Source organism: Xyrauchen texanus, chromosome 3, assembly GCF_025860055.1.
Source record: "Xyrauchen texanus isolate HMW12.3.18 chromosome 3, RBS_HiC_50CHRs, whole genome shotgun sequence".
NCBI lineage: Eukaryota > Metazoa > Chordata > Actinopteri > Cypriniformes > Catostomidae > Xyrauchen > Xyrauchen texanus.
This window is the reverse complement of record NC_068278.1, coordinates 44,888,095-44,905,508: the sequence shown is the minus strand read 5'-3', so window position 1 is coordinate 44,905,508 and position 17,414 is coordinate 44,888,095. Positions and strand designations below refer to the sequence as shown.

The window sequence follows — 17,414 nt, the reverse complement described above, 5'->3', positions numbered from 1 at the left end:
CTCTCAATTCTATTTGCGCTTTATTTGGTGCCAAACCAATGCAAAAATAGACAGACAAACAGACAAAAAGTGACAGTTTGTATTTCAGTTGCTTTCCTTCGAAGGGAGGAAAACATTGAGATGAACTGACTCTGAGTCTCGTGTGAGCTCTGCCATTGGTTCTGACAGCTGTCACTCAGCAGAGAGGCTCTGAGAAACAAGGCAGGTGGTACACTCTTCAAAATTCTCCCTGGGGATTGTGTTCCCTACCAAAATTAACCCCAACACACACACACACACACACACACACATGCACGTCCACTCACACATATACAGTGTATTTCTATGGGTCAGTCTTCTCTTTCTATGAGGCAGTGGTGGAGTACAGAAGAAAGTGTATGACAGAAGGCACGGCACTCTGTGTAGACTCGTTGACGTGTGTATGCGTGTGTGAGCAGACTACTTTCATTCTGGACACTTAAACAAGGTGAGTATCAATCTATAGAATCAAACAACCCAACTCTCTCACATGCTAACCTATAGTGAATCAATTCCACACATGGGCTTTAAACACACTTAGCAACAGGAGCACTGGCGCAGCATCTATCAGACTGAAAGAGCAATATAATAACCTTTCACAGTTCTGTAATTTCACTCTCTCTGTTTTACTCTGTCTCACTTCTAACAGTTTTTTATTTCTTTCAGCACATTAATTATTCTCTATTTCTACATTTAAGTAAAATGGCAGATGATTGAAACGATCACATCTAAAGACAGCAAAAGGGATTCTATATTTATTATTATGACTTATGTGATTGAATCATGTGTGACTGAGTGCGGGGGTCAATTTGGGTTGTCTGAGAGACACCAAGGCCCTTATAAAATCTATAAATTACAATAATAAAGTACATTAATAAAGTATCAACCTGCTACATTAAAGTAGCAAGTTGATACTTCATTGAGTTTCTTAATCTTATAAGAACTGATATAAACAAAATATCAACGTGATAACATTCACCACTCATCCATCATGACAAATGTTACATTGCTTCAGTTTGGGGGTCTCAAAAGACCATAGCTATAAAATATGATTAAATGCAATTCATTTTCACAAGCAAAGAATTTCTGTAATTTTGAGACTTATTATCATTTGTATTCATTTTTTTTTTTTTTGACAATGTGTTTTTGCTGGGTACAGATTGACCCCAAACAGCAGCAACATTTCAATACTGGATGGCAATCATATTTCTTATTTTTTTTTATTATGGATACATTTTATGATGCAGTAGATAGTTAATGAGAGTTTAAATAGCGTAATATCTGTCAGATCAGTTAGATTAGGTCAGCATAATATAAGGAATTTGAAAATAAATGAAAAGGTTTAACACATTGGGGTCTCTAGGACTGATCATGAGGGGTAAGAGGTTGTGTAAATTGGGTTTGTAATAATTTGGGATTTAAATATCCTTTTGTAATAACATGTTTATTAAGCAGCATTTTGGCATATTCCTGCTGTTGCCTCTGTATGTAAGAAAGAGAGAGAGAGAAACTTGTGGATGGTGGAATCTGGTGTTCAGCTTGTAGTTTGGATTTAATGTTTAGCTGAATCACATTACATGTGTACATATACAGATAAATTACTCTTTAGCTGGAAAGCTCTGAATAGATGGCATGTAATACAGGAACTATGGAGTTTGTTAGAAGATCCTTATGTGTTTGAACTTGCGTGTGTGTTTGAGTGTGCAGGGGTCGAATATGTCCACCTGTTTCAGGTCATGCTCAGGCATGAGAACATGCCAGTCAAACCAGCAGCACAAACACATCCCTCAAACCTGACAAAGAACCTTCAACAAACACCTCTACTAATATGTGTGTGTCAATGTATGCAGGACCTTCTTATGGAGCTGAATTTAAAGGGGAAGCATGTCATTTCTTGGCCTCTAATGGCGCCACACTGACTGAACTGCAAAAGTGAAGTCTGTTTTCATACAGGCTTCACAAACACATTGCTGGTCTTCCATTAATCAACCAAACAGGTAGTCCTGCCCCAGAGTCATGTCACTGGTTGAGACAATTTTGCTTTATCATGCAAACAAACAGAAGATCACCGTAGCGCCACAGAACCACACAGTGTTTACACTTTTTGGGGAAATCAACCTACAAATGGCTTACTTATTTTAAACTAGGATGTGAGAAAATATTTTAAAGGGATAGTTAACATTAATACAAGTCAAACTCAGACGACAGCATGCGTCAGAGGGGGGTTAAGTATTGATTCTGTTTGCATATGTTTTGCTTTTATCTGTTTAATATATGAATAAATAAAAAATGTTAATCACATTATTTTTGTGGTAATCAATTTTTATGCCACAAATGCTGTCAATTGATCTTAACTTGTATTGAACCCAGAATATGAACATAAAAAAATGTACACACATTCCCTTAAAAAGCCAAGTATTAATGTTTGTATGTATGTTCAATGTGTGTGCAGGTGGGCACAGAGCAGTAATGGGAGACTGGGGCTCTCTTGGGAAGCTTTTGGAAAGCGCCCAAGAACACTCCACGGTTGTAGGGAAAGTCTGGCTTACCGTCCTCTTCATCTTCCGTATCCTCGTGCTTGGTACTGCTGCAGAGAAGGTTTGGGGTGATGAGCTGTCTGGCTTCACATGTGATACCAAGCAGCCTGGTTGTCAGAATGTATGTTATGACAAAACTTTCCCGATCTCTCACATCCGATTCTGGGTGATGCAGATCATATTTGTGTCCACTCCAACGCTGATCTACCTGGGCCACATCCTTCACCTTGTGCGTATGGAGCAGAAGCATAAATGCAATCAGCCAAGCGGGACGGACAAACAGGCCCTGATCAGTACCAAAGCTGGAAAGAGTCCTGTTCGGGATGAGCAGGGGAAGATTCGTCTGCAGGGTGTCTTGCTACGCACATATGTCTTCAACATAATCTTCAAAACACTGTTTGAAGTGGGCTTTATTGTGGCACAGTACTTCCTGTATGGATTTGAGCTGAGACCACTGTACACCTGCAATAGGTGGCCCTGCCCCAACACCGTCAACTGCTACATCTCACGACCGACAGAGAAAACCATCTTCATAATTTTCATGCTAGCCGTGGCCTGCTTGTCTCTGCTTCTCAACCTGGTGGAAATGTATCACCTGGGCTTTACCAAGTGCCGACAGGGTCTTCGATACAGACGCTCTCATTCCGTCTGTGACACTGAATCTAAAACAGCCAGTGAGGAAGCCATGGTTTCTTTTGTGCCAAACTACCCATATTTCCCCCCCAACGCTCCTCCCCCTGCCCCCTTCCCCACCGAGCCCCACTTCCACCTCTCAGAACCGGATGGAACCTTCCCGCCCCATGGCAGCCGCACTGTCTACAAGCAAAACCGGGAGAACATGGCTGTAGAGCGCAGTGGCAAGCCTGACGCAGAAGTCAAGACCAGCAAAAACTCAAACTCTGCACCTGGATCCCCGTAAACCAGCAACGCAGGCCCAGCCATTCAAGTCGCTATAGCAGCAATAAGACCAGGCTGGATGACCTCAAAATCTGATCAGAAGGACATTACTGACATTACATTACTGACCAGGCCCTTGACTACCAGGGAGCCCTTGACTGCCCGGGGGTGCCCTGGGCTTTAAGGCTGCGCGATGTAGTTTGGTGAACCGCCCTTGCTTGAAAATCAGTTCATCCTTTTGGGCATGAACAATGAACCCACCCCTGATTACAGTTACTGATTTTCAAAGTTAATTACTTTTAAGTACATCACTTGGGTTACACATAATTCTAAAATAATATTATTTATATAGAAACCATTAAAAACATTTTCATATATACACCTGTTTGTTTTTGTGACAGCTGAAGGCATAATGACTGTGAAAAAGGTGGAAATAGACATTATTTTGAAATCATTGAGTGGAAAAACAAACTATTCTCTGAAAATTGTTTTAGAAAGTAACTTAATGCAAAGTAATTTGTATTGTGATTATTTCCCCTATGAAGTAATCAGTAAAGTAATTTGAATATAGATATAAATCATTTGTAGTTTATTACTAATTTTGAGCAATTTATCCAATGCTGGTAATTTCAGCACGCTAGCATCATGAAACAATTATTGTACAAATAATAATTATTTTCAACAGATGGTCTTGACCCAAATTCATGCAAATGGTTAAGCCAATGTTGCTGTGTCTGTCTGAGCTGAATGGTCAAACAAAGTAATGTATTTATGGTGCTACATTGTTTACACTTTTCAGGGATATCATCCTATAAATGGCTTCCTTATAGGTGCCTCTGTATAAAGCTGGGGCAGAAAAAATATTTAACAAAAAACAAAAACAACACACTTCAGTTTTAAATATCTTTTACACAACAACCTGACACACACATACAGTGTCAAATACCTGTTATTTTTATTTTCATTGAGATTTTAGATTAAGAACAGAATTTCAAATTGTTCAAATTGTACAGCTGAAATGAACCAAATCTAATGCACACATACCAGAAAGCACATTTGGAAGGTATGGACTTCAGCTCTGACAATCTTAACCTGAGGTTCACAGCATCATCAGTGTGTGTCTATAGTCAGTTTAAAACTCTTTAGCCAGAGATCCACCACTGTAGTAATTTACTGTCCACACATTCTCAGCGTGTAAACATGATTCATATAAACTTAAGTTGTTATGTGTGTGTGTTCACTTCTTAAATAAACACTGGATTCTATTCTAAGAAGACTGAAACGAGTACCCAGAGACACTCTGTATATGCGTGTTCAGAATGAAACCCGAGACAGTTCTGGCAGACGAATGGGAAGGAACACTGATTGGTTAAATCCATTTCATTAGGCAAGAGAGCAGATTGGCTCAAAAGAGCTGAATTGGACGAAAACATCCCAGCAGATTCTAAAAGTTAAATTCCACATACATTAGAGAGTGTGACAGGGCAATAATACACTTTTATGTTCTCTCTAGCTCTGTTCCAAAACCTAGTGAGCTGCCTTGATTTCTACATGGGCAGATACCTTCTAAAGCTCATTATAGATTACATGGAACCGTATAAGTGACTGGTTTGAAATGCTCTTTTCTGACAACAACTCTGTTAACTGTCAAATATTGTCCACACAAATGTGTCCTCATGTAAAATGCAAGAGACTACACTAACGTTCATAGTTGATTAAATAAAGCATGATGTTAACAGGTTGCTAAGCTCAAATGACTTCATAATTCAAAATGCATTCAAAATGCTTACAAATACTGAGTGAAATGTTGCATGCTTAATGAAAGGTAACTATTTTCTATCAATAATTTAAATAGGTATTTTGTATTTAAAATTAAAATGTAAAAAACTAAAATTTGACTGAGCTTATTGCAATCCATTCTACATTGGCCTTATCTGCAAAGGATACATAAAATGTATTACATGACTTGTATTATACATCATACTGTATGTTAATGTACCATAAAGTCTGATAAGGATGGGTCTGTTTCCATTCAAGGTTTTCCCCCTCCATTAACTCAACATCTTGTGGCATTTTCCTTGCCACAATACACAGAAATTATGTGTATTATCAAAAAGCACTGTACAATAAAAATAACTTGACTTTTAGCACACATTTTATGATGCCTAAAAATGTTGCCTTGTTTGGTAGCTTACTGTATTTTGGAACAGAGAATTTCCCTCACATTCCATAAGCCACATGACTCATTGAAGGTGCTACCACAGTTTTCAGGGTCAGAGGTCATGTGAGCTATGCCAGCGTGACCTTATTTTTTTTATGGATCATTGTGGAGTCTCTACAGTACAGTCAATAACCTAGGTATCTGAAATGAAATATCTTTTCATGCAGTGTAACATGCTTTAATCCAAAATAAACTATTTTGAACATATGTTGCAAATACTTTATAATTATTATTATGCATGCAAAGGCTACATGGAGTATTTGTATTTTTCAAATGTCACTATACTTAAAAAACACTTTCTCTTAATAATGCATATTTTAACTTAAATTGTTGATGTTGACAAAGAACTCCATGGACATGTTTTGTGTTAACTACTCACCTATCAAACTTAGCTTAATCAGACCACAGCAGGTGCCTGTCTGCATGTCTGGAGTAAAGATTGATTACAACAGCAGCCTGCCTGTTCACCTGCAGTTAGGGTCGATCAAACTATTGACAGCTCTGTGGTCAATCTGCTCTGATTGTTCTCATGCCAGGAGGCTTAATGTGTTTTGTTGAATTAAGGCATGTTCCTACATGAACATCCTTGTTAGTCCTGGAAAAACATACGCTCCAATAAATGCATCAGAATTTAGTGTTAAGTTTAGGGTTAGATCTGGCCCGCCTGGGGCTAGGGGCTTTAACTCAAATTCTTCAAATACTTGTCAATCTATCTTTGCTAAATCAGGTTGTGTTTCTTGCCTGATATATTCAGATATAATAATAAATGTATAAAATTGTATCTGTCCAAATAAATTTTTTATTTTTTTTATATATACAATGGCGGGAAGTTTGGCCACATATTTTCAGATGGATCAGCATGGGGATCAGTAGTCCTCTTCAAAGGCATGAATACAAAAATATTTATGTGATCTATTCTCTTGTCACTCTTTAATTAAAAATACAATAAAAAGCAGCTGGATGCACAGTTTCAGCTGCATCTGTTTCATTGAAGCCTCTTTCAAGTCAAGTCATTTTTATTTGTATAGCCGTTTCACAACATACATCGTTTCAAATCAGCTATGCAGAAAATTATTCTGTAACAGAAAATTCTGAAATGTCTTAAAAGTCCTCATTGTGCGGTTTAAATGAATAAAGTGAATCAATTCATGCATTAAAACATTATTGTCTTTAGGCCCCAGTGAGCAAGCTAATGTCGACTGTGGCAAAGAACAAAACTCCATAAGATGTTAATTAACAGAGAAAAATAACCTTGAGAGAAACCTTGCTCAGCTGGGGAAGGCAGTTCCCCTATGGCTAAAGCATGAATATAATGTCAATTTTAGTGATTTATGTAGTAATTAAGCAATATCACACGAGCAAGCACGAGGCCGCAGTTAATCACAGCAGTGCTGATTTAGGGCCATATAGCATGATTGCGAGTGTGATTTTGCTTATATACAAAGAACAAGTAAATAAAATAAAAAATAGGAATAACTGAGTATGGTCATAAAAACGCATTTGTGCATGGAACTACTTTCTTACACAATGGATCAGAATCTGTTGTTGCTGGTTCAAAAGTGGTTCGATGATGCGTCAAAGCCTTTGTTAGTAATTCAAAAATGTCACTTCAGAAATAATATCATAGCTTGTGCTGCTTCGAACAAGTTATTGGATAAACAAGGATGGATGGATGGATGTGTGTGTGTGTGTGTGTGTGTGAGAGAGTGAGAGAGAGAGAGAGAGAGATGGAGCATGTGGGATCACCTGTTGCCACACCCAAGAAGAGAAGCTGTCAGCTTTCTGAAGGTCTGGTTTCTCAGTGATAAAATAGCTGTTCAAGTGGGGGTATTTCTCTATTTCGTGGTAGTCTTTATCTCGTGGGAGCACAAGAACCGTTCCCTATAGAAATTGCAACTGATGTGATGCAGACAGTGATCATCAAAGCACCCCTCGCTGTCTGGTTGGTAGAGGCTGCAGTTAGTATTCATCGCTCAGCGACACATAGCGGGGAGTAAGACATTGTGCTGGACTGGAGCTGGATCTGGCAGGCTCTAGTAACCTAAGGATATGTATCCTGAGGTTGAAACAGGTAAACAAACAGAATGTTAAAAAACAGAGTAGATCCCATTCACTCTAAAGCAGTGTGATATGAGATGTGTTTCCGGTTCCGTCAGACCTGACAAATGAGGCATACAGTTACTACAGGTTGAGGGATACATTTGGTGTATGCCTGGCTGAAGAGTCTTTAGGGATGTCCCAATATAACTTTTTTTAGAACAATTACGAGTACCAATACTTTCTTTCAGATACTCGCCGATGCCGAGTATGATACCTGTTTTTTTCCCGTTTTTTTCTGAAATCCATATCAACAAATTATTTAAATTTTATGATCAAAATTAATTAATAAAAACTTTAATCAAATGAAAATATAACAATAATAATTTATGATTTTGTTTATCAAATGAAGTGCTTATATACAGAACCTCACAGCACAATACAAACTACAGCATTGGATATATTTTGACAAATAAAGTGATGCATGGCAAAGCATCACAGATATTACTTAAATATAATACAAGACCACTTGTTTATTATTATTATTAGTGGTAGTAGTAATACAGTGAATATTACTTAACTTTACAATAGTAATATATTTCTGTAATACTTTTTTCCTTTAGATTGAGCTTTTAATTTGACTGAGCTTTTATTTTGATGTGATGACGGTAGCCATCATGATACCATTATCGGTATCAGGATATCCCTAGTCTTTAGTCTTGACTTAAACTGAGGGAGTGTGTCTGAGTCCCGAACCATGCTAGGAAGACTATTCCATAGTTTAAGAGCCAAATAGGAAAAGGATCTAAGTTCTTTTTTGGATTTTTATATTCTAGGCAGGCCCGGACTGGCCATCAGGAGCACCGGGACAATTCCCGCTGGCCTGGCGACTAAGTTGGCCTGCTGCCAGCCAGCGTTTTTTAATTTATTTTAAATTATTATTATTTTATATTACAACCTTTACCAGTGATCATTTTTGAATTCGTCATTCAATAAAATTATTATTAATATTAATAACAATATTTTTTTTTTATCATGAATCTGTTAGTCTTGACTGGCAAGGCTACGATTCGACTTTACGCCTCAGACAAACGGTTAAACAGAAAATCTGTCTAACGTTACATTCGTGGAGAAATCAAAACAAATGAGTGCACACAGAAAACTCACAGAAGCAATGTACTGAGGTAAAAATTCGAATTTTTGTTTTTTTTTATTTATAACATATGATTTAGTTTAACAACACAAATAAGGGAGCTGTTTTGCTGAATATTATCACGACTGAAAATGTTACATTGAATTTATTGTTCAATAAACAAGTAGCGTATTTAATATTTATTATTAAGTTACTTACATTTTAGACGCAACCCATATTAAATGTTTTTGTTCTCTTTCACCGACTAAAATAGTTCCAAAGGAAAGCTACAGCAGCAGCGTTTTGAACTAATCTTTTGTATGAATGACTCACTAATTAAGACGTTCACTTGCCGCCACCTATTGGCGGTTTAGTTTAATGTTTAAGTATTGCATTTTTTTTATATTCAAACATTTATTTAAAACATAAATCTCATAACATTAATTATTGCAGTTGTAATTGCAGTGCACAGGACGTTATGTGCAGACCCATTTGATATTAGGACTGCTTTACTTCTAGGTTGGTTGTTTATGTTTTTATGTTATGTTATGGTCATACTGTGAAATAAATGTAATTTTAAGGGGGGGATTTCCGGCCTGAAATTGTGTCCCAGTCTGTCCCTGATTCTAGGTATTAATAACAGGCCAGAATTTTGCAATCATAGGGAACGTGATAGATTATAGCGTGATATAAGGTTTCTTAAGTACTTAGGAGCTAGATCATTCCAAGCTTTGTTATAATTAGCATAATTTGAAAATTTAAATGAAACTTAACAGGTAGCCAATGTAGTGACGAAAAAATTGGGCTAATATGATCATATTTCTTGGTTCTAGTTAGCACTCTGAATTTTGAACTAACTGAAGCTTATTTATGGAACCTGCGTCCCACAGTAATGCATTACAATAATCTAGTCTTGAGGGCATGAATTAGTTTTTTGGCATCAGATACAGAAAGCACGTGTCATAACTTGACTTGAACTTAAAAGTATGCTGTGCTACAAACATTGAAAATGTGATTTTCAAAAACCAAATTGCTATTAAACATAACACCCACATTTTTAACTGTATATGATGAAACAATATATCCAAAAATACAAAACACTGGGCAATAATATTATTATTTTAAGCAGGATCAAAATTATTTTTTTGTCTTGAAGGAATGTATTAGGGCGTATGTCATATTCAGTTCCCCACAAGGGTATTAATTGCATTTTAATTTGTTTCGGAGAGTGTCTTCATATTTAATACATGAGAAAATTAGATCCTTATTTCCTTTCTTCATTCATTTTATTTCATTGACATTACTGATACATTTCCATAATGTGACAGTTTATGAGGCACAAACAGATCATAACAAATATCTAAATCTTTTAGACAAAAAACAGAAATAAAAATGACCACACTATTACCTTGCAGTATTTGTGAACAGCAAATGTTCAGCAAACAGCAAGTGAGTGACTCAGAGAACATGGAACACAGGTAATTTAACTTCCACTGCAATCTTCTGCAAAGTGCTGAGCAGATTTTTCTGTTGCTGTGTGTGTCCTAGAAACAGGAACTCTGGCAAAAAATAAGCATCATCCGTAGTTGAAATTTTACCAACACATAAAACCGAAAATACACACTATGGCATTCCAATATTCTGAGGTGCCTTTTAACTTTAGAAGAACAAAACTACTCCATTACTCTTAGAGTTAACAACGTTGTTTAGCTGGTGTAAGCCAGACATCTTTAAACAGAATAACCACAGAATTAAACAAAACATCAATTTCTCTCTCGTATACATTTTTGCATTCATCACCAAAAGCTCTCAGCATTTAAACAAAGTTCAAAATTCAGAACATCACTACATATTCATTGGTACTTTTAAAGCATAATACATCTCTTACTTTGATTGGTCAAGCGAATCATCGCTTAATGTTCCTTACCGGTTTGGTTACTTAAACTGTGATCGCTATATTATTTCTTTGGATATAATATATAGTGTTATAATTCTACATATTTCCCTTGCTAAAATATTTCATTGTGTACTGTATGGCCTTAAAGGAATATTCCAGGTTTAATGCAAGTTAAGGTCAATCGACAGAATTTGTGGCAAAATGTCAACACAAAAATGTATTTGAAGCAAAAATCAAGGTTACATTGAGGCACTTACAATGGAAGTGAATGGGGCCAATTTATAAAGTGTTTAAAGGCAGAAATATGAAGCCTGTAATTTTATAAAAGCCCTTACATTCATTCTTCTGTTAAAAGTTGTGTATTATTTGAGCTGTACATTTGTTAAATCATCATTTAAAATCATTAAATGGTCATTTTAGGGTTTACAGCATTACATCATAGCAACATAGTTGTAAAATTGCCTATAATGTTACACAGTATGCAAAAGTATGCAAATTTATCACACTAAAATCATGTTATCACACATTTTGGTTATGTCTTGTGGCTATACTTTTGAAACAGTGAGTATTTGAATGTTTATGGATTGGCCCCATTTACTTCCATTGTAAGTGCCTCAATGGAACACATACTTTTTAAGAAAAAGTGTGGCAAGTAGAATGTAATTTTTGTGGCAATCAACATTATGCCACAAATGCTGTCGATTAAGTTTAACTTGTATTGAACCCAGAATAATTCTTTAATACTTTTAAAGTGTATAATGTATAAAAACTATCCTGCTCGTTCAAATATGATATTTGGAAATGGTGCTAAATATTTACTATTAACTATCTGACCATTAATGATGGAAAAGATTAAATCGTTTTTGTTGAATGGAAGCACTTGTGATATTTGTACTGAATACCTGAATCAAAACGAATAAGGCATAAACCACAGATTTTGGTTTGTACAAACAAACACAAACACATTCAGTGACTCAGGAACAAACATCAATAATGTAGAACCAAGCTGGTGCAGACCTTGAATGCAGTGGAATCTGATTTCAGCTAAGTGGGAAGAGTTAATGTGCTAAGCTCTGACTTTACAGGCATTTCTAAACAACCCTCAGAAGCAAAAACAACTACGAAGATTATTTGAGGAGGGTAAATAAAGTAAGGCGCCATTTGTGTAAAATTTCAAATTAAATAGCTCTATAATTAGGAGTTCAACAGCATAATATTTTGAAAAAAATAAAAATCATCTCTCCCTTTAGTGGTGGCTGTATTTCCTATATGTGCGTACGTGTGCTAGGTCAGGCTGGGAACGAGGGACAGGCGCTGTGCATTTGCCTATGAGCTCGAGGAATGTTCTGAGGTTCCTTAATGAAGCTTGAAACACTATAACATGCCATCATCCCAAATCACACCTACTGTTTATATTACATCATAAAAATTCATACCCATATATATATATATTACATCATAATGCCCAACAGCTGTGAAATATATTACAACATTAGTTCATATTAATAATCTATATTATATCATAATACCTGTACCAATCATCTCTATATTTATGTTATACCAATCATCTATTTTACAACTTGATACAGCTAACACTAATCCTTTATATTACATCGCAATACCTCACACCTTCCATCTGAAATGCATCACTATTACACCTGACTTTAGTTTAATAACTGAAACAGTCAGTTTATAATTCAGAAACACTTTACAATAAGGTTGTATATATTAACATTAATAACGCAATAGTTAAACTTCCAATGAACATTACTTTTCCCGCATTTATTAATCTTGGTTAATGTTAATTTGCATAATAATGGAAAATAACAGGCATTATTAACATTTAAAGCTGTATATGCATTATGAACTAACAATGAACAATAGAATATTTATAAATCAACATTCACAAGGATATATAAATGCTGTAAGGAAATACTGTTCATTGTTAGTTTATGATACCTAATGTATTGATGTTAAAGTATAGACCCATATTGTAAAGCGCTACCTTCAATTCTTCTCTTTTTCTCCCCTTTGACTTGTACTTTTCCATTGTATTTAAACAAAATAATTTCCTTCATCTGTACTGGACAGAGATTTTTACAAACACTGACTAGTAGAAACTGCACAGAGAAAGACGAAGAGAACCAAAGAAAACTGGAAAAGAGAGCGAAAGAGGGAGGGTGACTGTTTATGGCTTTTAGGGCAGTGTTGTGCTGTAATTGCTCTGATGTGTGTGCGTGTTTAGTGTGTGTCTTTAAGCTGGTTTTTACGTGCATATGCAATCAGAGCGTCTGTGTCAACAGCACGTTCAAAGAAGCGAACAACATACGGCTCATTGAGGAGAGATGCGAGAATCTGTTCAAAGGAGAAACTCCAGTCCTCATCTCTGAGGACGATGGGCGAGCTGGGTGTGTCTGTGGGTGTGTCCAAGGCGGGGCTGCTGGTTCCGGTAGGACTGCTGGTGGGTGTAGAGGGCCGCGAGGTGGAGTTAGGGGTAATGTCAGAGTGTGACGGAGCAGTTTCACGTAGACTCACTGGAGACTCAGGTGGGCCATGGTCACATTCGGTCTCAGGGCTGGCGGGTAATGGCTGGGAGATCTCAGGCGGAGCTGTGCTGGGGGAGCTGGTGGGTGTAGTTTGGGCCGTAGTTTGGGGTGTTTTTAGTGGGCTGCTCTCCTGTAGCTTGCGTCCCACCTCTTCCATGCGCAACAAAAGACTGGTAACTCGTGCCACAGCACGGCACAGACTCTCCTCCTTCTCATCACCGTGGAACACAGCGTAAAGAGTCTTAGTCAAACCAATGAACTGCACCTAGAACACAAACAAGGTGTGAAATGGAGTGAGAAACGTGTGAGCGGAGTGTTATGCTTTGAGGTTTGCAGTATCATAGACTTTCTGGGAAGAAAAATCTGTGGTCAGTACAAGTGATCTGACATCTTGCTCATGGGACACCTGGGTTCAAGTCCAGTCTGGATTTGTTCCCATCCCATTCCCCTCTCTCTACCCTTGGTTTCCTACAGTGGCTATCAATAAAATGTGGAAAAAAATCCCCTCAACAAGAAAAAGACCACTTTAGGAAAAAAAATACATTTTTAGAAATAAAAAGAAAAAAGGTTTAAAAAAAGTAAAACCACACAAATAAGTGAATAAAACGTCCTTTTAAAATCTCCCTTTCAGTTTAAATCTTCAGACTTTAGTAGCTGCCATGAAGGTAAACACAAATTTGTTTAAAGAATATATACTTTAATTTGAGGCAATGAAAACAAGGCTGTAAGGGACTAAGGTACAGTCTGTTGAATATGCTTAGGGCCCTATGAAATCCATCTTATTTCAATTTTTTTACTTTTTCCCTAATTTCTGTGTTTTCCATATTATTGTCTCTGAATTTTAAGTTTAATTTTAGCATAAAAAAACTCTAATCAAATGAATACATACAATTTTAATAAAATGAAAACAGAACGATTACTTTTCAACAAACCATTGCATTGTCTTTTATGAAATGAAGAGTTTTCTGTTTTTTTATTTTTATTATTATTAATGAGTGGTGGTGGCGTAGTGGGCTAAAGCATATAACTGTTGATCAAAAGGTCGCTGGTTCGAACCCCACAGCCACCACCATTGTGTCCTTGAGCAAGGCACTTAACCCCAGGTCGCTCCGTGGGGATTGTCCCTGTAATAAGTGCACTGTAAGTCGCTTTGGATAAAAGCATCTGCCAAATGCATAAATGTAAATGTAAATGTTTTGTCAAATACAGTGCTGCACAGTAGAGCATCACAGTATTAATGAAAGCAGTGATGAAACACGTGCTTGAGATATTGCTTTAATATAACGTAATTATTATTAATATATTATTATTATCATTATTACAACTACTAAATTTAATATTATATATTATTAAACAGAAGTAATATATTTATGTAGCATTTTTTTCAATTTCACACATCTAGTTTACTGGAGCTTTTATTTTGTCGTTTTGGCAGAAAACCATAAGTTTTAAAGGATTCACCTTCAAAAAGCAGTTCGCTATATGGGCTAATGTGCTGATTAAACCGCGAAAGACTATGATTTAATTATATAAATATATAGTCTGCGTGTGCTGCGCTTCACAGTGAATTAAGTGCTCTGCTCTTTGTCATTACTACACACAGACCGCATGTGATGTTAATGATGCTATTAGTGTATAAGCAGTGGCTTCTCACTTTCACTTACTGCTGAAGATCATGCAGACAGTAAATCTAAGCCTTTTGTAGTGAAATCATCACACTAGGACATATCACGATTTTAATTTGATTAATTGTGCATTTAAACAATAATTTAATTCCAAATATGTAAAATTCTGTGACATTCCATGTTTTATTTTTATTTCCATTTTTATGACTGGATTCCGCAATTCTGTCTGTGTTTTCCGTGATGCTGAAATCATAGGACCCTATATGTTGGACTATTTAACATGCTAGCCCATGTTTACTGGAATTTGTTAGTCCACTGAGACCTGTGAAAAGATGCATTTTCAGTGTTTCTTTGCCTAAACTTTAAAAACGACATATAAAACAAACAGTACTTTTGTCAATCACAGCCTCATTTTTATTGTATCAAATGTAAAAAAAAAAAAAAAGCAGACTGGGAGTTCAAATGATAGCTTATACTCTAAATACAAACAATAGAGTTGTTTTTATCTGGCTTTGAGATCCTCACATTCTTTATATGTGCTCTGCAATACCAACAAAGCAGTAAGGAGGTAAATAGGGGCAGCATTTCTACATGTTTTCAGGAAATAGAGCACAAAAGGGCAGACTCACAGACTACTGAACATCAGTATAACAGAAACCAAGAATAGAACTATGTGAACTGTACTGATTGTTAAAATACAAATATCTACAGTACACAAACTGAAAAACTAGGAAGAAAAAGGCCAAGCCAATCAACAGATACTGTTCAGTCAATATTAAAAGGCTGGACAATGCTATTTATAACCATGAACTGTGCCCTTAAATTATAAATGTATCAACCAATTATGCAACAGCACAAAGACATTTCAGATTTGTGTACCTGGTTAATTCTGGGGAGATCTTTAATGTTCTCCTCTCTCCGCTGCAAGTCTTCCTGCCACTGTTTCAGATATTCTTGCAGATCTACTTTAGCACGACCTGAGGGAGAAATATATCAGATTATTCCATAAATATTGAATGACCAGAGAACATGACTAAATAACTGCAGAACTGTAATTAAATAGATCACCTCTCTCTGGACATCTCCTGATCACTCCATCCTCTGCAGAGTCTAAACAGAAGGCAGGAGAGAGTGTTAAGACATGAAACACACACAAGCAGTCACACACAAGGACTATCCATAGACATAATGATTTTTATACTGTACAAACTATACATTCTATCCCCTAACCCTACCCGTAAACCTCATAAAAATCATTCAGCATTTTTACATTTTCAAACATAGTCTAGTATGATTTTAAGCAATATAAATTTTGGGGACACTAGAAATGTCCTCATAAACCACATTTATAGCATAATACCCTTGTAATTACGTTTATTAATTAAGTTTATAACCTACGAAAATGTCCTCATAAACCGCACGCGCGCACACACACACACGCGTTTTACAAGCTTTTCAGGGTGGGCAGGTATTTGGGTTGGAGTGCATCTGTTTTAAAACACCAGAATGAGTTTTCTACCAATGTAAAATAATGTTTTGCTGTCAGGTGATACAAACAAGGCAATGTGTCTCTAAAGCACAGAAGAAAACACAAGACACACCATACATGTGAATACACACATAAGCATAACTGCACAAAATCAATCAAATAACACAATGGGGAGAAAGAAGAAAGAGTAAAAAGACAGAAAGAGCGAATATAAGGAGCCACAGACAGGAGTGAAAGCTGACCAGAAAGGCGAGTGGAGAAAGAGTGACCTTCAGCCGGAGGAATAAATCTAGAAGACTTTAAAATCGTACACTCCTGGGTCCCTAAAGAAACACATAAAAACGCACGCAGAAACACACATTCCTCTTCTGTTAATTGCCTTATGAAAACGTCTGTCAGGAACATAAACTTACAACATAACTAACATTAATGTGGACATCTGATAAGTCGACACTTATCAAAATAACCCTTTTTTTTTAAAAATGTCAGATAGACACATAAATGTGTTCCATTAACTATTCACCACAAAGAGTGACATCTAGATAAAGTGGTAGTATCTTAGTTATTAAGGATCTGGACTAGTAATTCAGAGGTCAATGGTTTAAATTACAATATGACCTTCACGCAAGCATTTACCCCCAGGCAGTTCAAAAAGAAATGACCCTGCACTAAATATACTTTAAGTCCCTTTTGGTGAGATATTGTCTTCTTTAGGACAAAGTAAAGAGATTGCAAAGAAAAGAGATTGCTGAGGGGATATAGAGAGGCTAGATATAAACTCACTAAGAACTTTATTAGAAACACTATGGTCGTGGTCTTCTGCTGTTGTAGCCCATCCGCCTCAAGGTTTGACGTGTTGTGCATTTTGAGATGTTATTCTGCTCACTACAATTGTACATAGTGATTATCTGAGTTACTGTAGCCTTTCTGTCAGCTAGAACCAGTCTGGCCATTCTCAGTTGACCTCTCTCATTAAAATTTTTTTTGGCACCATTCTGAATAAACTTTAGAGACT

General features: G+C 36.4%; 2 protein-coding genes across 4 annotated transcripts in view; one reads left to right on the top strand and one right to left on the bottom strand.

Moving 5' to 3' along the window:
• The first annotated feature begins 348 nt into the window (after positions 1–348).
• On the top strand, positions 349–5,847 carry gja2 (gap junction protein, alpha 2). Its single transcript, XM_052102719.1, is given in 3 exon segments — positions 349–466; positions 2,471–3,469; positions 3,472–5,847. Coding segments are annotated over 2 exon segments (1,059 nt in total). The 5' UTR covers positions 349–466; positions 2,471–2,487; the 3' UTR covers positions 3,549–5,847.
• Positions 5,848–10,111: 4,264 nt separating this feature from the next.
• The window catches only part of tbc1d8b (TBC1 domain family member 8B), a 33,843-nt gene continuing 26,540 nt past the window's right edge, over positions 10,112–17,414 (bottom strand). Inside the window, exons 18-21 of one of the 3 annotated variants that reach the window (XM_052101676.1) lie at positions 16,642–16,722; positions 15,979–16,020; positions 15,790–15,887; positions 10,112–13,550 (exon numbers count right to left, since the gene is read on the bottom strand). In XM_052101676.1, the coding sequence (XP_051957636.1) occupies positions 12,981–13,550; positions 15,790–15,887; positions 15,979–16,020; positions 16,642–16,722 (791 nt within the window). In that variant the 3' untranslated portion in view covers positions 10,112–12,980. The remainder of the gene's footprint in view (positions 13,551–15,789; positions 15,888–15,978; positions 16,021–16,641; positions 16,723–17,414) is intronic. The other 2 variants (XM_052101684.1, XM_052101692.1) reach the window with 2 other exon arrangements.